The sequence below is a fragment of the Hypanus sabinus genome, chromosome 15 (genome assembly GCF_030144855.1).
Source record: "Hypanus sabinus isolate sHypSab1 chromosome 15, sHypSab1.hap1, whole genome shotgun sequence".
NCBI lineage: Eukaryota > Metazoa > Chordata > Chondrichthyes > Myliobatiformes > Dasyatidae > Hypanus > Hypanus sabinus.
Genome location: NC_082720.1, coordinates 69498611 through 69525826, shown reverse-complemented (window position 1 = coordinate 69525826; position 27216 = coordinate 69498611). Strand labels below are relative to the sequence as shown.

Here is a 27216-nt window from a genome sequence, read left to right as displayed (position 1 = left end):
TTCCTCTAATCTATAAGACTGAGACTAATCTGTAGAATCAAATTCTGGCTGAGAATCACATTAGCCCAAACACATCATATTTGTGGTGGAATGAAGGAGATATTTAATTTTTTTCTTACTTCCAAATGCACTTGATTAATATATCAAAGAGGTCAAGGCAATACTCATCGCTGGTCAGGAACAAAGTGGCAGGTTGAAGACTCTGAAGTATTGTCTTCATCACCCCTCAAAAACTAGTCAAAGTCATAACATTCAAGCTAAAAATGATCGTTTACATAGTCAATAACAATTTAGTATTGAAATTTAAGCAGATCTTTGTCTTAGCCCTACATGGCATGAGGCACATTTGGGGTCTTTATTTGTAATTGCTTCGAATCAGAATGAGGTTTATTATCAATGCCATTTAATTCACCAAATTTGTTTTGCTGCAACAGTACAATGCAAAGTCATAAAATTAATATAAATTAGAAAATAGTGCAAAAGGAAAGGAATAATGAAGTAGAGGTCATGGGTTACTCCAAAATGTTATGACAAAATGGATTAAGTGTTCCTAAATTGGGTCTTTAGGCTCTTGTACCTGCTTCTTGATGGTGATAATGAGAGGAGGATAGGCCCTGGATGCTGAGGGTCCTTCATAATGGATGCTACCTTGAAGATGTTCTCAATGGTGGTGAGGGTTGTCCCCATGATGAGTTGGCTAAGTCTACAACCCACTGTAGGCTCTTACAATTCTGTGCATTGGACATCTGTACCAGTTTGTGATGCTACCAGATTGTTCTCTGTTGTAAAATCTCTAGAAAATTTGCAAGTTTTTTTATGACATACTAAATCTCCTCAAACTTCCAATGAAGTTGTAACCCCCTGGATCGCCTCAGGCTCGCTCAGCTCGTTCTCGTCTAGGGGGAGCAGCCTTCGGCCCCGCCAAACTGGGTAATCAGCTGGTGTGGATGCTGTGTGATGTCCCCGCCTCGCCCAAAAACAGACAGTACACCATATGCGATTAAATGAGTACAATTTATAAAGGTTACTATAACTAAGTGATTAATAACGATACAGTATATATGAAGAGAAAAAAATAAAGAAAAGGCGCCAAACTTATCAAAGTCCAAACCACTTCGTGCACAATCGAGCTCAATTTCTGAAGTCCTCTGGTCACCATTCGATCCCCTCCGAACTCCTCGACTCGCAGCTCAGGACCCTCCGAGTGGTCAACCAAGCACACCTAGCTTCATCCCCCCTCCTCGGAGAACCTCCCGGCCTCAGACCCCCGCTTGGGGTCCGATCCTCGCCCAACTTACAGCATTGTGTCCTCTCTCTCGACCCCCTCGCGCCGATCTGCACAAAAGCCCGTCAACAAAAGCTTACAGACTCAGAAGAAAGAACATTAATCCCCATTTGGTTTACAAAGGAATACCATTCTCGTTATCAGTAAATTGTAACAAACAAGCTTCCAGCACTCTCTCGCAACAAAGAAACATTCCTGCTTTTAACAAACAAAGAAACCCTTTCCCAACAGTACAAAGAAAAAAAGAAACCCCCTTTACAAAGTAATGATCAATGGAGTGCCTTCTTCCTGACTGCAGGACAGGACAGAACTTCAGAGATGTTGACACCAAGGAACTTACAGCTACTCACCTTCCGCATGGCTGATTTCTCAATGAGGACTGCAGTGTATTCTCCTGATGTGCATCATCAATCTTTTGGTCTTGCTGATGTTCAATGCAAGATTGTTGTTGGAAAACCACACAACCAGCCAATCTATCTCACTCCTGTATGCCTCCTCAGTATCAACTGAGATTTTACTAACGAATTTTCTTAATTCTCCTAATTTATTATAGGTTCCCACCAGTCATCATCTTCATACTGGCTACTAGGTGGCACTGACAAAGCTTCTTCACAGCACTAATCCATTTACCTCAAGCCAGTTGACAATTAGTGAGACAGCAACTACTTAATTGAACAGCTCAGGTATTTAATGTTTCTCAAAGGAGGGAAATCAAAGATCTTAATTTTATACAGTTTTTTGATGGCACACCAATGAGCACAAGAGAAAATGTATCATTCACTTAGCACAACAAAAATGGATGAAAACTCATTTAGGCATGAGTGTTGCAGACATTTTGTTGATAAACATTTAAGGAAATTGAATTGTTAATGTGGCTGTAGCTCTATATAGGTCAAGATATTTCTATGTTCATTTAAAAAATTTATTCATTTACGGGATGTGGACATCGCCATCTAAGCCAGCATTTATTGCCCATCCCTAGTTGCCCTTGAGAAGGTGGTGATGAGAAGTCTTCTTGAACCTCTGCAGTCCCTGAGGTGTAGGCATACCCACAGTGCTGTTAGGGAGGGAATTCCATGATTTTGACCCAGTGACAATGAAGGAACAGCAATATGTTTCCAAGCCAGGATGGTGAGTGACTTGGAGGGGGATTTCCAAGTGGTGGTGTTCCAATTCGGTATGGTGTTGGTTCATGTTATAACTGCACATCATTTACATTACAAGTGAATTGGACTGCAAAGTCAATAGAAGGGAGACTGTAAATTTTCTCTTCTGCTTACAGACATTTTCCAGACTGCTGTCCATTGTACTCATGGGTGTTCCTCAGTGCAAGAATCAGCAGGATACCAGCTGAAGCACCATTGGGTTACTCAGAGAGTTCACTAGGGATTCTACCAATACACTTACACATTGTAAAATTCAGATCTTAATTTTAACCAATGGAAAGTGAAGACTATTCTTCCCAAGCAGATGAGCTTGTCATCTCACTTCCACGTACCCTTGGAGCAGAAAACCATAAGCACCTGATCAATTTCCACCCACCTGTCCATGTGTTTTAAATGCTCTTGTTCTGAGGGTAATCCAGTTCATTTTGAAATGGATAATTACTGACCTAGTACAAATGGTGGCTGGACGTAGTACATTGGCACGAACAGAAAATAGGTTCAATAAACAGGAAGCTGAAAGTAAAGGGTAAGGGGGTCAGTTTCAGATTGGTGACCTGAAAGCAATTGGGTACAACACGGTGGCAGCACAATGCTTTTACAGCACTACTGATCTTCACTCTGGGTTCAACTCCTGTGAGGAAGTTTAATGTCCTCTCCGTCTGGGATTTCCTTCAAATTCCAAAGATGTGAGTCGTGGGCATGCTGTGATAGTGGTGGAAGCAGAGCAACACTGCGTAGCACAATCCGCCCTGATCTGATCTGATTCGATGTGTTTCACCGTTTGTTTTACGTACCCATGACAAATAAAGCTATTATTCCCTCTTTCTTTTAGTTTAGGTAAGTGCTGAGATAACAACTGCTTTTAATACTATTAATGATTTAGAGTAAAGAAGCATAATGCACTTTTGCTATATTTGCGGATTGAATTAAAGAAGCTGGAAAGGTGATCAGTGAGAAGAATACAAAGAGCCTACAGAGAGATATCTCTGTAAATTCTTAAATAAATGTACAAAAATTGCTACCCTCAGATATGTCAGTACTTTACCAATGGCTGATGATAATGCAAATATTTCAGCCAGGACTCCAGCAATTTCATCATGCATGCTGGTCCTGCAGTCTCAAACATCCAATTTATGGATGAAAATACAGTGTGACTCTATACAGAACATGGAACTGTTGGCACCTCTCAAAGAAATACAGGCTATTGGGTTTACATTTACAAACACGGGACCAATTCATGCACTAAAAGCGCCTGTAAGATTTTGTCTCTCTCATCTACCATTGCCAAATCTATATTATTTAAAACAGTGTCCCAAATAACAGCCTAGAGACATAGTCCATTTTGTGTAAATATTACTTCTTATATGCAAGTTTAAAAAAAATACCAATTAATGCTCAGGTAATTTTTTCTGACTTGAAGCACACGGAAGAAAGACACCTATTTCTGTCCAGTATCTGTGAATCTTAAAGTTTTGGTAGTATTGGTAAACATTTATAGCCATACTTTGAAGTATTATGTTTATTTTTGCACCTGATATTTATAGATATGGGGAGGGGTGGATGGCCTTCTCACTGAGGGAAGGTGAGGTGTCCCCCATAGCCTCTCCTTTCCAGGCTTAGTGATTGCCGCAGGACCACCACTTGGCTTGCCATGCAGGAGGTCCCTCGTATATGACCTCCTACACTACTGTGTCCACAACGTCGTTACATGATGTCCCTGTTTTTACTGAGTTTATGTCATGTCACAGTGCATTCGAGTGTCCAGCAGTATAACTGTGAGGGCAGGCTGGGCTGATCCACCTTGGTTGGCAGCCAGCCTAGGAGAAGGACGACTCGGATTCCAAACCTGGGTAGATGGGACTCGTTAGCCTTGCCAGGCAGTCTGTATAGAAGGAAAACTCTGATAATCAACCTTCAGCCTTGCAGGCACTGCCATCGTCACAGCTCGCTGTGCCATTGTGGAACTTCCCCTGGCCTCAAGAATGGAATCAGTCCGCACACATTGATCCTCACTATAAACCTAAGCAGCACAGGCAGGAAGAGAAGTCCTACAGCAATGGAAAAGGGGTGAAACAACAGGTGTTAGATGACACAAAGTCAGTCTTGACTCTGCATATAGGTGGCTCAGAACCATGGGCCGTCCCGCCTGTTGACCTGAGACAACAATAGCATTCGGCAGCCCTCTGACTAACAAATAAGGGATTCCACTGCCTGCTCTGGGTGGACATGGACCTAGAAAAGGAGGTCCAAAATAAGCTTGCCTTACTACCACCTGGTTGGTTTGTTGCAGCCAATGGGCATTTCAATCAAGCAGTAGGAAATTGGAAAAATAAATCAAAGTCGTCAACACATCTCAAAATTGCGTGCTGGAATGTATGCACAATACAGGACTCTATGGAGGTGACTGACCCCAAAGATGCTCAGTGCTTGTGGCATGAGAACTAGCTCGCTGGACATTGAAATTGCTGCTATAAGTGAATTACGTTTTGCAGATGAAGGATCTTTGACAGAGCATGGTGCAGGTTACACTCTCTTCCGGTCAGGCAGAAGCAGACTCTCATGATCATGATCAAAATCACCATCGTCCATAAGCTTGAAAGCCTACTGGTCAGACACTCAGATCAACCCATGCCCCTGCAACTCCCACTGCAAGACAACCAATTTGTCACTCTTGTAAGCGTCTACACCCCACACTACAAGCAGACCCCGCTGTCAAAGAGCTGTTCTATAGGGAGCTGAAGTCCCTCCTATTGGAACCACGTAAAGGCAGCCAGGTTCATCATCCTAGGTGACTTCAATGCCAGGTGGGTAGAGATGTCGAGGTACGGCCGGGAGTCTTAGGTCATCATGGTGTTGGAAACTGCAACAACAATGGGAGGATGCTCCTGGAGCTCTGCACACAATTGGGCCTGGCTATAACAAATATGCTGATTCAACAGAAAGCCAGGTTCAAGATGAACTGGAGACACCCCCAATCCAAACATTGTCACCTCCTGGACTACATCCTGGTGCACCAAAAGGATGTGTCAGATGTTCTATGTACCAGGGTCTTGTGAGCACAGACTTGTCAGGGTGAAAGTCAGACTGTCTATCAAGCCAGCAATAAGGTAAAGGGTACCATGGCTGAAGAGACTCCAGGTGGATATGCTCTTTGACCTCCGAGATGTATTCCAGATCAAGCTAAGGGAGAAACTGGATAACAAAGGCACCCAAGCACAGACCCCAACATAGGGAAAGAAACAGGAGTACTTGGAGACTGCCTTCCAAGATGCAGCTGTTGAGGTAGTTGGGTACTCTTCTAGAAGAGACAAGGACAGCTTTGATGAAAATGACATTGAAATCTGGAACCTGCTCCAGAAGAAACACTCTGCCAATCAAGTGGTCCTGTCTAAACCCAACGTCCGAGCGGCCAAGGCAGAACACAGAGCTGCATGAAGCACCTTCCAAGCCAGACTGAGACAGATGCCAAATGATTGGTGGACTGTCCTAGCAGGAAGAACGCAGCACTATGCAGACACCGGCAACATTCGAGCCTTCGATGAATTGCTACGCATAGTGTATGGCCCAACCCGTCAGATTGAAGCTCCTCTACATCTATCCACCGCTTCCAGCCTGCTGACGGGCAAGGAAGCCATCATGAGCGATGGACAGAGCTCTACAAGAGTCTTTTTTGGGATAATCATTAAGTACAAGAAGCATTCATTGAAATGATCCCCCAGCATGAGGTCAGGCATAAGCTTGATGGCTCGCCTACTCTGGATGAGGTCAAAGCCGCCATTTCCAAACTAAAATGCCATAAATCCCCAGGAATTGAAGGGATCCCAGGAGAAATGTACAAAATGGGCAAAGACATTCCCCTGAGCGAACTCACAAAACCTGCTCTGTTGGGAGAAAGGTTCTGTCCCAAATGACCTTCGAAATTATATATTTGTCTCCCTGTACAAGCACAAAGGGGAGAAATTGGATTGCTCAAACTACAGAGGAATTACGTTGCTGTCCACTGCTGGGAAAATCCTCGCCAGAATTCTCTTGGGTAGAATTATCCCTAGAATTGCCGAAGGCAACGTCACAGAAGCAGTGTGGATTCAGAGTGAATAGAGGCACATCCAACATGATCTTTGTCCTGCACCTGATACAGGAGAAGTATCGTGAACCTGAGACTGTTCATCAACCTGATGCGATGGCCTCTGGAAGATTCTGTTGAAACTCAGCTGATCCCAAATTTCTCACCATCCTGCAGTGGCTCCATGAAGGCCAAAGTGGTCAGCTTAAGCACAACAGCAACCTGCCTGACCCATTCTCTATTAGTACCAGTGTGAAACAAGGCTGTGTTTTGGCACCCATGTTCTTTGCCGTCCTTTTCAGTAAGATGCTAAGGGAAGCAAAAGAAACCACCTCAAAGAGGATCTACATTCGGTTCCGCACTGTCAGAAATATCTTCAACCTCAACCGCCTTCTCACTCAATCAAAAACCATGCAAGAGCCCATTCTCGAGCTACTATATGCGGACAACTGTGCTCTTCTCAAGCACACAGAGAATGTTCTACAGGCTGCAGTCACTCAGTTCGCCAAGGCTGCAAGGCCTTTTGGGTTAACAGGCAGTCTGAATAAAACAATGACCCTCCATCAGAAACCCTGTCATGGCATTTACAACCCACCTCGGATCACCACTAACGACCACCCTCTCACCAGTTCACCGACCTGGGCAGCGTCATGTCAAATGACACTACGCTAGTAAGGGACGTCGACAATTGACTTGCCAGAGCCAGCAGTGCCTTCAGGCACCTCCAGAAACGTGTGTGGAAGAACCACCAGCTATGACTGTCCACCAAAATACAGGTGTAAAGGGCTGCTGTCGTCACAATACTGCAATACAGCTCCGAAACCTGGGTCCTGCACAACAAACAAATCCAGTTGGTCAAGCACTTCCATCAGCACTGCCTCTGCTTCATCATGGGTATCAGCGGGTAGGAGTGTGTCTCCAACACAGAGATCCTGGAGGAGGCTCAGCTTCCAAGCATTGAAACCACTCTGCTGCTCAGACAGCTCGATTGGTCAGGCCATGTGTCTCGTATGGAAAGCAGTACTCTACGGAGAACTCGCTCAGGGTAAGGGAGAGAGCGCAAGAGGTACAAGGACCAACTCAAGCTGCAGCTCCCTCAGGTAAATATCGATGTCAATGAGAAGCAGCAGCTGGCTTGTGACAGAGACCACTGGAGAATGCTGATCCACGGGGCAGCCCAGAACAGTGACTGCTGCAGAGGAGAGGAGATGCAGGAAAGACCCTACTGCCCAAGTGCCCACATCCCAGATGTTCCTGTGTACCTACTGCTCCAGAGTCTGCAGATCCAGAATTGGCCTCTACAGTCACCGAGTGTGCCAACTCTTCTTCCTTACAAAGAACCATCCATTATAGATATGGACATATGTACTTAACTTGGTTGACATCTGTTATGGGAATAATCAACAGTATTAGTATATTCAGGTGACTGATGATTCTGCATTGAATTTAATATGTATCTTATTTAACACTCTTCAGCTTCACAAAATCTTCTCATTAAAACCCTGAAAGAAAACTTTTGTCTCAGCTGATTTTTGAGAGGTTGCTTAGCTCATTGCACAGTTCACACATCACAGTGAGAGCAGTAGACCGAGATTATACATCATTATGTTCTGAGCACAATCGTTCCTTGACACCATTATTCATTATAATAAATGATTATTTACACGTGCTGCTATTGTTGAGTTCATGCCTTCGAGCAGCATTCTTTGGAACGACAGGCATAATACTCACTTGCTCAATGGAACTATCACAAAAATCATTGACACTTTCAAAGGAGAGCCAAGTCATCTCTTTTTGCATTGTAAGATTCTGCGATTCCAGTTAATGAGACAAAAATAGATACAAATAAAGACCAAATACTGAAGACAATTTTAATTAGCATAAAAAGATCACAAGCTTTAGTTTTTACATTCATAAAAATAAGTACAACAAAGTTTGCTGTAAATAACTGTATGACTAGAGGTTGCCTGGGATTCACCATAGCAATGGGTTTCTCAGTTGTAGTATATTACCCTGAGGAGGTTCCAGTAAGATATACCATGAATTGCAGATCTGAAATAATGCCCAAAATATACAAATATAGTTTAACACTCAAACTGGTTATTTAAGAGATGTAATCATTTATCTCACACAAGAGGATGGAGATGAGAGAGAGAGATAACAAAAAAATTGAGTATCACCTCACTTTGCCTGACCATATATTCCCTTCATTCTCTCCATCACATTACACAAAAAAGCACATTTGAAACTTGTAATAACAATTATAAATGTTAGAACAATTATAAAGTAACATTTAATGTACAAAATACTGGAGGAACTCAACAGGCAAGGCAGTTTCATAGAAACACAGAGATCTACAGCACATTACAGGTCCTTCAGCCCACAATGTTGTGCCGACCACGTAACCTACTCTAGAAACTGCCTAGAATTTCCCTACCGCATAGCCCTCTATTTTCCTAAGCTCCATAGACCTATCTAAGAGACTCCTACAATACCCTGTTGTATCCTCCAGCATTTTGTGTGTGTTGCTTGGATTTCCAGCATCTGGAGATTTTCTCGTTTGTAATAAAGGGACCTGCATTTCTATTATAGTAGTCTGTATAGCACCCAAGCACAATAAATTGTATACAGTCAAATTAATTCATAATAAGCTGTGGCTAAAGCCACAGTCTACATTAATGTACTTAGAACACTTGTATAATCCTTACATCACATAATATTAATAGCGCAGTACACAACATGCTACAAACTTTGCCTCTTTTTTTTTCAGGTAAACATTTTGCAAAGTGCCTTTGGATGATTTGGTATATCAAAAAGCTGTTCTTGAAATGCAATTCATTTTTGAGATTACACAGATAGTTTTGAGAGTGTCACTTGAATGAGGTGCAAAAACTTTGAAATCTCTACATACAATGAGGGTTATGGGCTGAGTGCAGGTCGGTGGGACTAGGTGAGAGTAAGCGTTTGGCACGGACTAGATGGGCGGAGATGGCCTGTTTCCGTGCTGTAATTGTTATATGTTATATGGTTAAATAATACAATCAAAATGATGGAGGATTTACTTTTCCATCAGCCTGAAGTGTTACAGTAGGCATGCTGCCTAAACCTACTTCTGAATCTATGCAACATTCACTTACTCTCCCAATGTTTCACGTACTGCAACAAAAAGGCTCGTCTACCATTTGTGTAATCGTGGAGTCAGATCTTAAAACTGGCAGTAACCTGCAGAATCAACTCAATGGGCCGAATGGCCCAGGTGTGCACCCAGTGTTTTAAGGTCTATCATCGTAACCAAATTTTCCCCACTGTACAGAGGGCTTTATTTCACTCTTTGCCTTGAAACCTTGATTTTTTAATTTCCATAATGGAATAAAATTCCCCAGGTGTGTGCCTGAGAGCTTGGCAATGTTCAATAACATTTTGGAGCACGTTTAACTAGTTTACCTCAATATGAAATTATGTCCATGTGCTCTACGTCTTAATATTGAATTACCACTGATCAAAAAAGGCTCATAATAAAAGCTGAATACATAGCATGGAAGTTCAACCAGAAATCAGCTTCAGAAGGAGTTTTGACAGAATTCACTCTAGATTGACATATGACATTTCTGGATTAGGTTAGATTTTGAAATCCTGAAAAATAGCCACACCTAAGTCACTTTACACAAATATGTAAAATTAAAAATGAATAATTGGTCAACCTGATTCCTTTGTGGTAGAGGGACAAGTTGCTTGTCTGCATCTAGCTCCCGTTTTTCTCCCAAAATCACTCGTATTTCATGTTTTTTTAAATTGTCATGTTCCCTGCCAGTAGAGGCTAGGAAATGTATACATTCTATCCTAAATCCAATTTGGAATTGAAACTAATAGAGCATGACTTTGCTTGATTCAGTAAATCAAGAAATGAGGGTCTGAATCTGATTTTCCTTAGATATTTAGCTAAGCCTTAATGGACATAACCAAGAGGTTAGCCTAGGAATGGCCACTTTCTGTACCTGATTCATGGAAATTGAAATCCCTTTTGGCATTTAAAATGTGTTTCTAAACTAAAGACTGCAACAGATATGCTACTATTGTGTTAAACACATCACACTAAAACTAAATAGTAATAGCTACCGCAGAAAGACCCGTTATCTAGATACACTGATCAACAATTTCCTTGTTATAATTCAAGCATGGAGAAACAAATCGAAACAATCCATTTCTCCTCAGATTAAAAACATGCAAATGCCCATTCCAAATCAGAACTTGGCTGCTCCTAGAGTGAGCAACCACGATTTCATTCCCTGTTCTATGCATTACCCACTCTGCATAATTTTCAGTTTCCGCAGGCTACTGTTAGAGTTATGAGCATGGGCATTTTCATCTACAAATGTCAAAAGCTAAAATCAGGAGAATAAAACCATGTGCATTTTCTCCAAAAATAACATTTGCTCCTACCTTAAAAATAAACGTCATGTGTAAACTGTTACGTATTAATCTGCACAGAACTCACAGTAAAGTGCTTCGGAAAACAAATCCATATGATTTAGGACACAAAGCAAGAGAGTAAAACCTAACTAACTTTTTAGTGATTAATTGTCACATTGGTCATAGGTACTGTTTGAAAGATCAGCTGTCCAATGGACACATAGGTTCCCATCAAAAATCCTAAGAAGCCCACCAGGCTGATCAAGATGTTTTTGGCAACGATCCACCAGCTCATACCTTCGCTTTGGAACGTGGTAATTTCGAGAAGAGGAGGGATGATTAAAGCCAGTGTGCTACTGCTAACTGACCCAACTAATGAGATTACAATTTCCAAACGGGGTATCAGGATTGCCAGGAGACCTGCAGAAACAAAAATAAATTGCGAATGAAGGGAGAGAACTTACAAACTTAATATAAATCATGACATCCTCAGGTCAAAGCATTTTGCAGTTGCACAGTTAATTCTGGTGCGCATTCAGCGATAATTATGTTGGAACTTGAACACATTATGGTCCCACGATGATTAATGTTTGCACTTCTTGGAAACTAATTTCTAGTTGGGATGTGATGATGACGAATCAGTGCCTCAAAAAGTCATATTCACTTAAAGATAGACATGGCCTCAATTTGACAACTTATCTGAAAGGTGCCTCTTCTAGTATTGTGCTAGCCCTTTAATTTGCATCGATCATCAGTTACATTATGTGCTTAAGTCTGAGTAGTGGAGCTTGAGCTCGTTGCTGAAGTCGAGACTACCGTTTTCCAGCTGAAGTTAACCAAAAGCAAAGATGAACAAAAAAAAAGTTCATTCAAAATTGTCGATTTGAGTCTCACATTAAATTTACTACAATTGGGGTTAGGAACTAGCTAAGTGTCATATATAATGAATAATGGTGTCTTAAAATGAGTTGATTTTGGAAACCTAATGCCATAATCCTTTTCTTAGCTCTTTTCTGACCTTGTTTTCTGCTTTCTCATTTTGCAGAAAGGGTACATCAGTGCAAAACTGCTGTAATATTTGCCACTACCAGATTATGACCAGACACAGTTTGGATAAGATTGGATCAAGGGCAGAGAGCTTAAATCATCAGAAGATTGTAGATGTGGTGGCTTGCAGAATCAGATTTGTAACTTTGAACTTGAAAATACAACAATTAGTGGATGTAACAATTTTAAACAGAGACTGGAATTAATCAATGCCTCCAATGCCATATACAAATTCACCTACTCCACCACTGCTGTTGAGCAAATTATAGATGGTGATGAATTAGCATACAGGAGTGGTGACACAAGAACAACCGTTTACACTTCACTGCCTCAGGAAAGCAGACAGCATTACCAAGAATCCTCCCATTCTGAACATTCTCTTCCCCCTCCCCACCCCTCCTATTGGGCAGAAGACACAAAAGCATTAAAACATACAACACCAAGCTCAAGGACTGCTTTTAATCTATTTTCTAAAACTCTTGAATGGATCTCATGAACATCAAAGATTAACTTCTCAAAATCTCTTCATCATTGCTCTTACATGTTATGGTCTACCTTCTTGGCCAGAAAGAAGGACAATCAGTGAACAGGAATGGATGCTGCCTTTGCAGCTGCCATTTAGTGAACTGTTTGAACTGAACTGGGATAATTTTATCAGAGCAACGGGATACAAGGTGTTTTCTGCTAATGACCTGCAAAATCTGAGACCATTCTTAGACTGTTTATTATGTAAAGTGGTAGGTTTGCAGGAGAAATCCGTAATCTCATTAGGCTCAGTGCCTGGGTCACCTGATCTGAACCAGTCAGGGTTGGAAAGAACAAAAGTCATGAGGCTGAGGTCAAAGGCCATAGAACAATACTGGTAGCAGCCCTGGATCAGAGCCAATAAGGTGATCCAAGTCTTGGCCCGAAATGTCGACTGTACTCTTTTCCATAGATACTGCCTGGCCTGCTGAGCTCCTCCGGCGTTTTGTGTATATTGCTTGGAATTCCAGCATCTGTAGATTTTTTGTAGTGCCCCCACTACTTTTAAATCTTTTAGTATCTCTTTCAGTTAGTCCTGATGAAGGGTCTCGGCCTGAAACGTCGACAGTGCTTCTCCTTATAGATGCCTGCTGTGTTCCACCAGCATTTTGTATGTGTTGTTGTTTGAATTTCCAGCATCTGCAGATTTCCTCGTGTTTGCTCTGTAGATTTTTTCTTGTTTGTGAGGGAATAACACTGACTGTTTGTCCAGTCAGCTCTTTACTAATCACCAAACAAAATCACTATACAGTTTATATGATTTAAATGTAGTTAAACAGAACAGCAGTGCCTTCTAGAGAGCCTTGCAAGCAATGCAAAGTCTGTAGCAATACAAAATATGACACAACTGGTTCAAAATTATAAAAAGGTGCTCAGCCTTGAGAGAAAGATTTCTAGAAACATTTTTCTTACTTTTAATTTTCCCAAAACTTCTCACTTAACCTCATTATAATTTAGGTATTCATTCCTAATCTTCAATAGTCATTTTTCTATCACAAGAAAATACACAGATTTCAATACAAAAGACCAAGAATGAGGAGACACAAGAGTGTATATAGGAGACAGAGCCCCAATTGACTAACTTACCAATTGATTCAAAAGCTAAGGATTTGTAATTATGTAGTATTTTTCATAGCTCAGGAAAATTTATATGTTTAAAAAATACTAAAATCTCTTAAAACATAGTAATTGTTGTAATGTAGAAAATAACAGCCACAAACAGCAAATTACTTCACAAAGATGTAGCATGGAAACTGGTTCAGCCCACTAAGTCCATGACAACCATCAATCAGCATTACATTAATCTGAATCAATTTATATCAATTCCGTCAATAATCCCATCCCCATTATTCTATCGCATATTTTTGGGATGTGGGAGGAAACTGGAGCACTTAAGGGAAACCCAGCCAGTCATACGGAAAATTTGGGAACTCAACACCACAGAGAGCATCACTGGAAAGTTTGAATTTGGATCACTGGAACAGTGACAGATCAGTGCCACAAACTGTGCCAATATATTAACGAAGGCTTTCAAAAAAATGTCAACTCCCTACAGATCCTTTCTATACAAAGCAGTTGGACAGAACCTTATTTTAAAGGCTTGCATTTCCAACAGAGTTGCCTCCCTCAATGCCAAATGATGCTCTCAAGTTCTTCTGGAGAAGGACTTCAACCAAAAACCTTCTGACTCCTGGGAGGATGCAATCATTGCTATAAAATTAACAGTAGTGAAAAATGAGGCAATGGCAGACCCTACATAACTGGATAGAAGTTTGAGGACTCAGAAGCCAAATCAGATGTCATTTTGATCACAAAACCATAAGGAGCAGAATTAGGCCATTTGGCCCATCGAGTCTGCTGTCATTTCATCATGGTTGATCCATTTCCCTCTCAGCCTCAATTTCCTGCTTTCTCCCGGTATCCCTTCATGCCCTGACTAACCAAGAATCTGTCAACTTCTGCCTTAAATACACCCAATGACTTGGCCTCCACAGTTGCCTCTGGCAATGAATTCCAGATTCATCACTCTTTGACTGAAGGAATTCTTCTTTATTCTATTCTGTGGCTGTGCCCTCTTGTCCTGGACTCCCCCATCAGAGGAAACATCCTCTCTACATGCGCTCCATCGAGGTTGTTCAACATTCAATAGGTTTCAATAAGATCCCTCCCCACCCCATTCTTCTGAATTCCAGTCAGTAGGGGGCACGTGATCAAGGGTAGTTATACTATTGCTACAAGTATAAAAACCCAATTGGTTTTAGACACACAAGTTGCAAAAAAGCTGAGCAAAGTGTTAGTAAATGAGAAAAGGGGGTTGGAAGCTGGAGTACGTTCGCTGCATCAAAGGTACGATGGGTGTTTGGAACAGCAGCAAATTCACAGAGCATGTGGAAGAGATTGCAAAACTGAAGGAGCTCTTTACAACCCTATTATGCACTGGGACACAGGAAAATTTCTCACCTTCACAGCTACCTCTCCATTTGAGGATTACCTCATCTGCCCTGTTTCCAGAACTTGAATGTTTTCTTTTGATTTAGTTCTCCATGTGGACCAGTTTAAAAATTGAATACAGCTCGCCATTCACTGAAGTGGCATCATGCCCACTATTGCAGAAATTTAGCTCATCTCTTGAGAAAATCAGCTTCATCCACAGTTAATTTGTGAAGTCTACATTTTTTCTGACATCTTATTTCTACCATTGTCTCTAAGGAATTGGTATGTTGGTACGAGCTGGTTCCTCCCACATTCCAAAGACGTACAGTTAGGGTTAGGGTTAGTGAGTTGTGAGCATACTACGAAGGTGCCGGAATCATGGCAACACTTGTGGGCTGCCCAGCACAATCCTCACTTAAAACGCAAACACGAGGAAATCCGTAATTTGGTCACCGAATTACAGGACGGATATTAATAAGGTTGAAAAAGTGCAGAGAAGGTTTAACAAGGATGTTGCTGGGACTTGGGAAACTGAGCTACAGAGAAAGGTTGAATAGGTTAGGACTTTATTCCCTGGAGCGTAGAAGAATGAGGGGAGATTTGATAGAGGTGTATAAAATTATGATGGGTTTAGATAGAGTGAATGCAAGCAGGCTTTTTCCACTGAGGCTAGGGGAGAAAAAAACCAGAGGACATGGGTTAAGGGTGAAGGGGGAAAAGTTTAAAGGGAACATTGGGGGGGGGGCGCTTCTTCACACAGAGAGTGGTGGGGTTGTGGAATGAGCTGCCAGATGAAGTGGTAAATGTGGGCTCACTTTTAACATTTAAGAAAAACTTGGACAGGTACATGGATGAGAGGTGTATGGAGGAATATGGGCCAGGTGCAGGTCAGTGGGACTAGGCAGAAAAATGGTTTGGCACGGCCAAGGAGGACAAAGGGCCTGTTTCTGTGCTGTAATGTTTTATGGTTCTATACAAATGCTGGAAATTCAAACAACACACACAAAATGCTGGTGGAACACAGCAGGCCAAGCAGCATCTATAGGGAGAAGCACTGTTGAGGTTTCAGGCCGAAGCTCTTCGTCAGGACTCACAAAGCGTCCTGAGGAAGGTTCTCGGCTTGAAATGTCGACAGTGCTTCTCCCTATAGATGCTGCCTGGCCTGCTGTGTTCCACCAGCATTTTGTGTGTGTTGCTACAATCCTTACTTGTTTGATTTGATGCACGAGGGGTGATTGATATGTTCATGGCCTAAGGTAAGAGTCAATTTTAGAAAACCTAGAACATTTATTTTTCAATATTGTCACCTACATTTACACACTTAGTCCAGCGGTCATGGAGCATATGGATCCTTGGACCTCCAGAAAGTGTCCACAGCATGGGTGATTGATAAGTTCGTGGCCTAAGGTAGAAGGAGGTGAGTCATACAGCTCTCGTTACATACACATGCAGGTCAACTCGAGTGATTACGCAAAAGGTTTGAAGCTAATAACTCATCTCCTTCTACCTTGGCCACGAACTTATCACTTACCCATCTGTGGACACTTTCTGGAGGTCCAAGATCTGTATACTCCATGACCACTGGACTAAGTGTGTAAATGTAGGAGGGGACTATGTTGAAAAATAAATGTACTAGGTTTTCTAAAATTGACCCCTTCTACCTCAGGCCACAAACTTATCAATCACCCCTTGAAAATGAGACATTTCACTGCATGTTTCAATGTACATGTGACACATAAAGTTGATCGTAATATATACGACGCACACATACACAGTGCTGGAGGAACTCAGCAAGTCAGGTAACAACTGCGGAGGGGAATAAACAGTCACTGTTTATTCTCTCCATAGACGTTGCCCGACTTGCAGAGTTCCTCCAGCATTTTATGGCTGTTGCTTCAAGAATTCCAGCACCTGCAGAATCTCTTGCATTTGTTTTCCACCTACAAAATTTACCACCATCTGTAAGTAGCTTGCAGGTTCTCCCTGGGACCATGTGGGTTTCCTTTGGGAGCTCCGGTTTCCTCTAACAGGCCAAAGTAGGTTAATTGGTCATTGCAAGTTGTACTGTGATTATGCTAGGCTGCTGGACGGAGCAGTTCAATGGGCTGGAAGGCCCTATTCTGCACTGTATCTCTAAGTAATTTTTAAAAAGTTGAAACGCCTTGTAAACCTTTCACTGAAAGGAAGTTTACTTACACGTGAGGATGACGAGGACACTTCGAACTACCAGGCTGACACACAGCTTCCAGCGTTCAGAAACCCTGGCTACTGCTAAGGGGACGAGAATCTCTGCTGCAACAAAAAACTGGATGGCATAGGTAATGAAGATTCCGAAAGAATACAAAATCTTCACCGACTGATACAACCTGGCAAAAAAAAAGGTATACAATTAAACTCTGAAGATGGCATTTCAATTTTTTCCAATAAATATATAACAATGAAGCAGAAATATACCACTTAAAATGATGCAATAAGATTTAGCACAGGAGAGCACCCAGAAGACTTCATCTTTGTTATTTTAAACACGCGGAAATGGACTCCATCTCATCTTAATTTGAGTGTTGGAGTATTCTCCTGTAAATATCTTTCATACTTTATATATTGATGCTAGTAAACACATCCATCCGTTCTGCTACCGGTATGGTCCGGTCTGTTATGAAGAGGATATCATGAAATTCAGTAAACCCCTCTCCAGCTGCAGAGTTATTTAATTCAGTCTTTTGTTTAAACTTGGCTGATTAAGTGGTGGGAAGAATAATGAAAATGGAGAGAACATCACAACTATAAAGACAGTATGAATAGCTGGGCCTTTATTTTGTTCTCATCAATACATCTATCATTCAGTGATATGAAGCATCATCCAGTAAGGCTTTGTAGGTGGGTAGCTGAGACCCAAGACGAGGATAATCACAGAGGATGTTGTGATTGAACTCAAGGCCTCCAGTCAATGGTAATTAGAAGACTAAATATATAGGTTAAGTGGGTAGAGTTGTAAGACTAACAGGGCCTTTATAGCAAGGGATTTTAAAAATGGATTTCAGGGAGGGCAGGCTACTTGCATACACAATTTGCTTGATGGTAGAAAGCCTGAAGTGACCGTAGATTTTAATTTTTACTTTGAGACACAGCATGGTAACAGGCCCTTCCAGCCCAATGAGCCTGCCCCATCCTTTATACCCATGTGACCAATTAACTTACTAACCCATACATCTCTGGAAAGTGGGAGGAAACCAGATCACCTGGAGGAAACCCATGTGGTCAACAGCAGAACGTACAAACTACCTACAGGATTTGACCTGGGTTGCTGGCCCTATAATAGCATTATGCTAACCTATGCTACCGTGTCACGCAAGGTAGGCTGTGTCTTGGACTGGAAGCCTGTCATTAGTAATGAGCCCCAGGGATCAACAGTGGGCCCACTGCTGTTTGGTATCTATACCAATGATTTGGATCAGATGACGGTAAAATAGTTGAGATAATGGACAATGAAGGTTATCAAAAATTAAAGGGTGGCTTTGAACAGGTGAGTAAGAGGGCTGAGGAATGGCAAATGGAATTTAATTTTAGAAAGTCAAATTCAGACAGATATTTCACAGTGAACAGCTGAGCCCTGTTTTAGAACAGAGGATCCTTGGGGTACCGTGCATGCTTCACTGAAAGGAGAGGCACCAAAAGGGCGACAAAGGCAGCTTCTGTCATGATGGCCTTCTTACATCAGGGCATCAGGTAGAGAGGTCAGGAGGTCATGGTGCAGTTATGCAGGATAAGGCGGCACTTAGAATGCTGTGTTCATTTCTGGTCGTCCTGGTACAGGAAAGAGGTTATAATACTGGAAAAAATGCAAAAGGATTTTCAAGAATGCTGCCAGGACTTGAGGGACTGTGTTAAAGGGAGAGGTTGGGCTCTCTAGGATTTTACTCCTGAGAGCATATGAGACTGAGAGGTGATCTTATAGAGGCGACTAAAATCATGAGAGGCAAAGACAGGGTGCATGCACTCAGTCCTCCTTACCCACCCCAGAGTTAGGGTATCAAGACTAGAAAGCACAGGTTTAAGATGAAAGGGGAAAGATTTAAGAGAAAATTAAGGGGAAACTTTATTTTTAAATGCAAAAAGTGCAGTGTTTTTGTGAAATCAGTTGCCACAGGAAGGTTGAGGAAGGTTAAATAACAACTTTTAAAAGACAATTAGAACAGTTACATGGGTTGGAATGGTATAGATTATGGACCAAATGCTGAAAATGGAACCACCTTGGATGGGGCCAGCCCAATGGGCCAAATTCGGCCAATGGGCCGAAGGCCCTGTTTCCATGGTGTAACATTCTATGACTCAATATCACTGGTTTGCCTATTAGTCTTGGCTGAGCAGCCCTTTAGGCACAATATTGGGTTGAACATCTTCCATTTGCACTGAATTACCAGCAACATACTGTCAGCACAATTGTCAGTTATTTGGGATATCACTTCATCATGTGGTTCCAATGTAGGGCTGTGACAGAAGTTTAATGTTTAGTACTAACCATGTCCCATCATGGCTGTACATAATATAAATGTTGTATTCTGAAATTCCTGCCAACAAAACTCGCCAGCAATTAAACACCCAGGAGCTGGACTTGGTGCAAACATTGTTGCTGCCTGCTACAGAAAGTTGATGAGTGAAGTGTAAGCACGAGTGATTCTCTTGGACATTTCTCTTGCAATCGCAAGACCTTGTTGGACACAGACAATGCATGGTGCCATTGGTCTATTTCTCTTGCTTGGTGACACACTGATGGCAGGGGAGTTGCGTGGCCTCTGTTGTAGCGAGGACTGGGCCTCAAGCCGTGGGCTTGCCTGCTACTGCAGGCCAGGAGAGTGACGCTGGAAGCTGTTCTAGTGTGGCGCCCATGTTCAGTTGCGGGCTGGCCTCGTCCATTGGTGCTGCCCTCCAGTGCTTGATTGGTGGAATTGCATGTGTGTGTTTGTGGACTGCCGGGATCTGCAACATCAGTTTGCAGGACATCCCACTCAGGCACTTGGCCTATATATTCTGCACGACGGTATGAGTGCTATCTTGAATGCGCTGTGTGCCCTGTGCATTATTGTGTTTTACACCTTGGCCCCAGAGGAACGCTGTTTTGTTTGACTGTATTTATGTATGGTTGAATGAAAATTAAACTTGAATTTGATTTGATAACACTTCCTCGTCCCTTTCTGCTTATGGGACTAACTGAGTGTAAGACTAGCCAACACTCATTTCTGCAAATCGTCCCTCTTCTCTTCTTACGAGGGGCTTTAGAGCATAAAGCTGCACTTTTGTTTGAAGGGTCAGCTTCTTTAACATTGGAATTTTAATGTGGAAAGATTTAGCTGTCAGGTGTGCACAGTTAATAACTCTCAACTCGTCAATTTTAAGCAGAACAAGGGGCAAATGTCACATCATTTTGTCAAGCTTTCATACAGACTAGTTACTTTGATTCGTATATGTACCCTCAAATTGAGCTTTCCCCGACAATGTCAATTCATTTGAGTTCACAGTGTCTTGGCCCAAAAAAGTCGACTGTTTATTCCTCTCCATAGGTTTTGCCTGACCTGATGAATTTCCCCAACATTTTGTATACAGTGGCCATTTTATTAGGTACATCTGCCTGTTGACGCAAATATCTAATCAGCCGATCGTGTGGCAGCAACTCAAGCATCAAAGCATGCAGACATGGTCAAGAGGTTCAATTGTTGTTCAGACCAAACATCAGAATGGGAAACAAATGTGATCCAAATGACTTTGATCAAGGAATGATTGTTGGTGCCAAACAGGGTGGTTTGAATACCTCAGAAACTGTTGACCTTCTGGGATTTTCACACACAAGAGGAAATGGTGCAAAAAACCCCCCAAAAAATTCAGTGAGCAGCAATTCTGTGGGCAAAAATGCCCTGTTAATTTTAATAGTGCTATAATAGCGGCACGCAGAAGAGCATCTCTGAATGCACAACACATTGTGAACCTTGAAGCGGATGGGCTGCAGCAACAGAAGGCCACAAACATGCAGTTGCAAGAAAAGTTTGAGAATCCTTTGTAATTGTCCCATTTGATGGCGCAATAATATCAGTGTCGGACTCCGGAGCGAAGGTTCCCGAGTTCAAATCCAAGTCGGGTTGATCATCAAGCTAGCAACTCGGCCTCGTAAAAACAAGAGTAGCTTGACGGTGCCCCGATAACTCCACTGCCGAGTTAAGGACCATTCTTCTTCTTCCTTTGTAATTACCTAGTTTTTCGCATTAATTACTTATAAAATGTGTTCTGACCTTCATCTATGTCACAATAATAGACAAACACAATCTGCCTAACCTAATAACACACAAACAATTGTACTTCTCATCAATACTGAGTAGACCATTTAAACAATCTCAGTGTAGGTTCAAAAAAGTACGTGAACCTCTGGGGTAATGCCTTCTACAAAAGCTATTTAAAGTCATGTGTTCCAATCAATAAGATATGATTGGCGGTGTGAGTTGTAGAGGTGCTTTGCCCTAAAAAAAGATACACAAAGCCAGGTTACTGACAGAACCTGCTCTTGTCAAGAAAGATCAGATAATGTGCACCATGCCTCGATCAAAACAACTTTCAGAAGACCTTGGAAGAATTGTGGAGATGCATGAAGCTGGAAAGAGGCTACAGAAGCATTTCTAAAGACCTGAGTGTTCATCAGTCCACAGTAAGAGGAAGTATACAAATGGAGGAATCTCAGTACTGTTGCTACTCCCCCCAGGAGTGTGAGTCCTGCAAAGAGCACAACAAATGAACAACATGCAATGTGAGGGAGGTGAAAAAGAACCCAAGGATAACATGAAAAGACCTGCAGAAATCTCTAGAACTAGCTAAAGTCTCTGGTCATGGAAGGACACTATAAAGGAAAGAATTGCTTTCCAAAAACAAAAAATTGCTACACGTCTCAAGTTTGCAAAAAAACACCCGGACGTTTCACAATGCTTTTGGGACAATGTTCTGTGGACAGCTGAAACAAAAGTTGAACTTTCTGGCAGAAATGCACACCAGTACGTTTAAGGAAAAAGGGCCCTGCACACCGACACCTCATCTCAACTGTGAAGCATGGTGTATTATGGCTTGGGGCTGCTTTGCTGGCTCGTGGCCTGGCCAACTTGCAATCATTGAGGGAACAATGAATTCAAATAGTATCAGGACATTTCACAGGAGCATGTCAAGGTAGCTGCCTATCGCCAGAAGCTAAATAGAAGTTGGATGACAGAACAAGACAATGATCCAAAACACAACAGTAAATCAATAACAGAGTGGTTTAAAAAGAACAATACACATGCTTTGCAATGGTCAAGTCAGAGTCCAGACCTTAACCCAATTGAGATGCTGTGGTACAACGTGAAGAGGGATGTTCATACAAGGTATCCAGAAATATTGATGAACTGAGACAGTTTTATCTGGAGGAATGGTCAAAAATTCCTTCTCGCTGTTGTCCAAGTCTGATCAGCAGCCACAGGATATTTTCGGTGGAGGTTATTGCTGCTAAAGGAGGTTCTACCAGGTTTTAAAATACAAGGGTTCACATACTTTTTCCAGCCTGGGCTGAGAATGATTCAACAATATGCTCAATAAAGACATGAAAAATACAATTGTTTGTGTGTTATCAGTTTAGGCAGATTGTGTTTGTCTAATATTAGATGAAGATCAGATCATTAATTACGCTTTAGGAGTAATTAATGCGAAAAACAGTTAATTGCGAAGGGTTCACAAACATTTTCTTGCAACTGTATACTCAATGGTCTCGTTACTAGGTGCAGGAGATACCTACTAAATAAAGTGGCCACTGAGTGTATGTTTTTAAGGAAAGACTGATTTCTTCCATCCAGGACACTTTGACAATCTGATAGCTTCATGACTATTATTGGTGAATATTTAGATTTAATAATTCATGTAAAACCTCCAGATGATCATGGTGCAACTTAAATTTGTGTCTCTGTTTATAGCTCTGGCCTCTTAACATTTCAGATATTGGAAACAGCAGAATAATGGTTACATTTTAAGTTATGTATTTAGATTGTTATTAATTTAACATGGCTACAATACAAATGAGCATAGAGACATACAGCCCTTGGCCTAACTCATCCAGGCTGTGTTAACCAGTGAGCTTGTCCTATCCACCTGCTTTTGGCCCCTAGCCCCCTAAATCTCTCCAATCCCGTAAGATTTCAGCCCACTACTACTCTGAACAAAAATATCCACAAGGCCATTGTTTTCACAATAGGCAAGAAGCTCAGAGAATAACATTTGAATGATGCAATTGAACCACAATAATTCAACAATTTTAGAAACCTGGAATTTCTTAGCTTTCAATGTCTGCCTTTTTTCAACTGTTCAGTATGACAAACAGACAAACATACAGGATGCTAATGATCATTGAAAATGAGCAGGCTTGAAGAACCCAAAAGTCTAAGAGTAAACAGTGGGAAAATTTCACTTGATATAACACAGAATAAACTTGATATATACACAGAAAATCCAACAAAAAGTACTGGATATGGCCCAGTCCATCACGGGGTAAAGCCCTCCCCACCACTGTGCATATCTACACGAAGTGTTGTCGCAGGAAACCAGCATCCGTCATCAGGGGCCCTCACCACTTAAGATTATGATTTCTTCTAACTGCTGCCATCAGGAAGAAGCTACAGGCACCTCAGGACTTACACCACCAGGTTCAGGAACAATTACCTCTCAACCATCAGGCTCTTGAACCAAAGGTGGTGACTTCACTTGTCCCTAGAACATTTGGACTCATTTTCAAGGACTCTTCATCTCATGTTCTCAATACGTATTTATTCATCTATTATTATTATTTCCTTCTTTTTGTATTTGCACAGCTTGTTGACTTTTGTACACTGGTTGTACTGGCTGGTGCAGACTTTCATTGATTTTATTATGGGCATTATTCTATTATGGATTTATTGAATAGTTCTGCAAGAAAATGAACGTCAGGGTTGTATATGGTGACATATATGCACATTCATAATCAAATTTACTTTGAACTTTGCTCAGATGTACAAAGTCTGTTCAAAAGAAAGCTATCTAGTTTATTTAAAAATGAACAAGGATTTTTAATAGCTGCCTTCACATGCACATATTTGCTGAAAAAGAAATAATCCAGAAGTCTCAGTGCCATGTTGGGAAAGATAAATATGCAAAGCTGGTTGTTAAGTTTTACTGACAATATTCCAAAGGGAAGCTATCAAAATACTTAACAAAAGTACAATGCATCTGAGAGATCAAATTAATCAGTCATCAAGCTTAAGACCAGCAACGTTCATAAACACTTACCAGCAAGGTGGCAAATTGAGGGTTACACTTCCTTTAATATCAGCTCCAAAGCAAATGTATCCCAGAACTCCAGTGATTACATACAAAGTTGTCACAATTGACATAGCTGAATACAGAATTATCGGAAATTTATGTGGTTTCTGCATCTGGTTTTCAAGTGGAAGCACCTTAGAGAAAATAATGAATAAAAACACAATATTTTAGACACATTCAGTATAGTCACTACTAGTGCCGCGGAAGTTCATTAGTTGGGATGGAAAAAGAATAATTGTAAATTTTCATGAATCTTTAATGGTGGAAAATTTTCCCTGAAGCTGATTTCTCAATTACCATAGTGTTGGTGAGATCTTTCCATGCGTACTTTGTGGCTTTTTTTACATTACAATAGCAGCCGTACTTTTAAAAGGTCTCTCACTGGCTTTGAATTATATCTAGAGCGCCAGGACTGCCCAAGAAGTGTTACTTTGGTTAGAAAAACTTCAGTCAAGAGTCAACAAAAGGTTTGACGTTAGCATTTATCAAACAGATGTAAAACGCTTCAAATAAGGAAAGGCTGAGTCGTAAAGTGAATTTAGTAAAGTGTTAGATATGTGGGTTATATAAAGAGTAAAAGGGAGGTGAGAGTTGATATTGGACCACTGGAAAATGATGCTGGTGATGTAGTAATGGGGGACAAAGAAATGGTGGATGACTTAATGAGTACATTGCATCAGTCTTCACTGTGGAAGACACTAGCAGTGTGCCAGAGGTCCTTGAGTGTCAGGGAGCAGGAATGAGTGCCATTGCTATTACAAAGGAAAAAGTGCAGGCAAGCTCAAAGGTCTTAAGGTGGATAAGTCACCTGGACCAGATGAACTACATCCCAAAGGCCTGAGAGAGGTTGCTTAAGAGATAATGGATTCATTGGTCATGATCTGTCAAGAAACACTTCAAAGGCCAGTTCGCCTAACTTCAGTGGCTGGTAAACCGTTGGAGTCTATTATTTCAGATGGGGTTTTGGGGTGCTTGGAAACTAATGATAAAGCAAGTCAAAGTCAACATGGTTTCTGTCAAGGGAAATCTTGCCTGACAAAACTATTAAGAGTTCTTTGAGGAAGTAACAAGCAGGGTGAACAAAAGGAAGGCAGTGGATGTCATTTACTTGGATTTTCAGAAGGCATTTGATAAGGTGCTGTACATGAGGCTGTCTAACAAGGTAAAATCCCATAGAATAGCAGGAAAGATACCAGCATGGATAGAGGAATGACTGACAGGCAGGAAGCAGTGAGTGGGAATAAAAGGGGCCTTTTCTGGTTGGTTGCTGGTGACTAGTGGTGTTCCTCGGGGTCAGTATTGGTACTGCTACTTTTCACATTGGTTGTCAATGATTTGGATAATGGAAATGATGGCGTTGTGGCAAAATTTGAGGACGATATGAAGATAGGTGGAGGGGTAGGTATGCTGAGGACTTAGACAAATTGGAAAAAAGAGCAAAAAAGAGGCAGATGAATACAGTGTTGGGAAATGTATGATAACACATTTTGGTAAAAGGAACAGTACTGCAGACTATTATCTAAATGGAGAGAAAATTCAAACATCAGAGGTGCAGAGAGACTTAAGAGACCCCATGCAAAACTCTCAGAAGGTTAATTTACAGGTTGAGTCTGTGGTAAAGAAGACAAATGCAATGTTGGCATTTATTTTACGGGAAATAGAACATACAAGGGGTGATTGATAAGTTTGTGGCCTAAGGTAGAAGGAGTCAATTTTAGAAAACCTTTTTCAACATCGTCTCCTCCTACATTTACACACTTAGTCCAGCGGTCGTGGAGCATATGGATCTTGGACCTCCAGAGAGTGTCCACTGCAGGGCTGATTGATAAGTGCATGGCCCAAGGTAGGAGATGAGTTATACAGCTCTCGTTACACGCACATGCAGTTCAGCTCTTTGAGTGACTATACAGAAAGCTTGAAGTTAATAACTCAACAGTTAATAACTCATCGGGGTGATTGATAGGTTTGTGGCCTAAGGTAGGAGATGAGTTATTAACTTCAAACTTTCTGCATAATCACTCAAAGAGTTGAAATGCATGTGCAAGTAACGAGAGCTGTATAACTCATCTCCTACCTTAGGCCACAAACTTATCAATCACCCATCTGTGGACACTTTCTGGAGGTCCAAGATCCATATGCTATACAACCACTGGACTAAGTGTGTAAATATAGGAGGGGTCTATGTTGAAAAGTAAATGTACTAGGTCTTCTAAAATTGACTCCTTCTGCCTTAGGCCACAAACTTATCAATCACCCCTTGTAAAAGCAAGGAGATTATGCTGAGGCTTTATAAGGCACTAGTCAGGTTACACTTGGAGTATTGTCAACAGGTTTGGGCCTCATATTTCAGAAAGGATATGCTGTCATTGGAGAAAGTCCAAAGGAGGTTCACGAAGATGATTCCAGGAATGAAGGTGTTAACAGATGAGGAGAATTTGACAGCCTTGGGCCTGTACTCACTGGAATTTAGAAGAATGTACCGAGGTCTCACTGAAACCTACCAAATATTAAAAATACCAGATAAGGTGGACATAGAGATGACGTTTCCTAACGGTGGGGGTATCCAGAACGAGAGGGCACAGCCTCAAAATGGTTTAGAAGGATTTTTTTTAAGCTAGGGAGTAGTGAATCTGTGGAATGCTCTGCCACATTCTGCGGTGAAGGCCAAGTCCATGGGAATATTTAAGGTGGAAGTTGATTGTTTCCTGATTGGGCAGAGCACCAAAGGATATGGTGAGAAGGCAGCTATATGGGATTGAGTAGGATCCAGGATCAGCCATGATAGAATGGTGAAGCAGAATGGCTTAATTCTGCTCCTATGTCTTATGGCCTTACAAAAAGATATAAACCATAAAACATAATAGTTCTGTACTTCTACTTGGCCAATGTGGACACTAGGGAGTACAATTTCTTGCTCTGTCTCACTGAGGGCA

At 41.5% G+C, this 27216-nt stretch overlaps 1 protein-coding gene across 2 annotated transcripts in view; it reads right to left on the bottom strand.

Annotated features, from left to right (window-relative positions):
• Positions 1 to 988: 988 nt before the first annotated feature.
• slc36a1 (solute carrier family 36 member 1) overlaps positions 989 to 27216 on the bottom strand; it is a 71385-nt gene continuing 45157 nt past the window's right edge. The window contains exons 9-12 of one of the 2 annotated variants that reach the window (XM_059990503.1): positions 24251 to 24417; positions 17126 to 17295; positions 11222 to 11344; positions 989 to 1335 (exon numbers count right to left, since the gene is read on the bottom strand). In XM_059990503.1, coding sequence (XP_059846486.1) covers positions 1295 to 1335; positions 11222 to 11344; positions 17126 to 17295; positions 24251 to 24417 — 501 coding nt within the window. In that variant the 3' untranslated portion in view covers positions 989 to 1294. Of the gene's footprint in view, positions 1336 to 8371; positions 11345 to 17125; positions 17296 to 24250; positions 24418 to 27216 lie in introns of those variants that run through there. The other variant, XM_059990502.1, reaches the window with a different exon arrangement.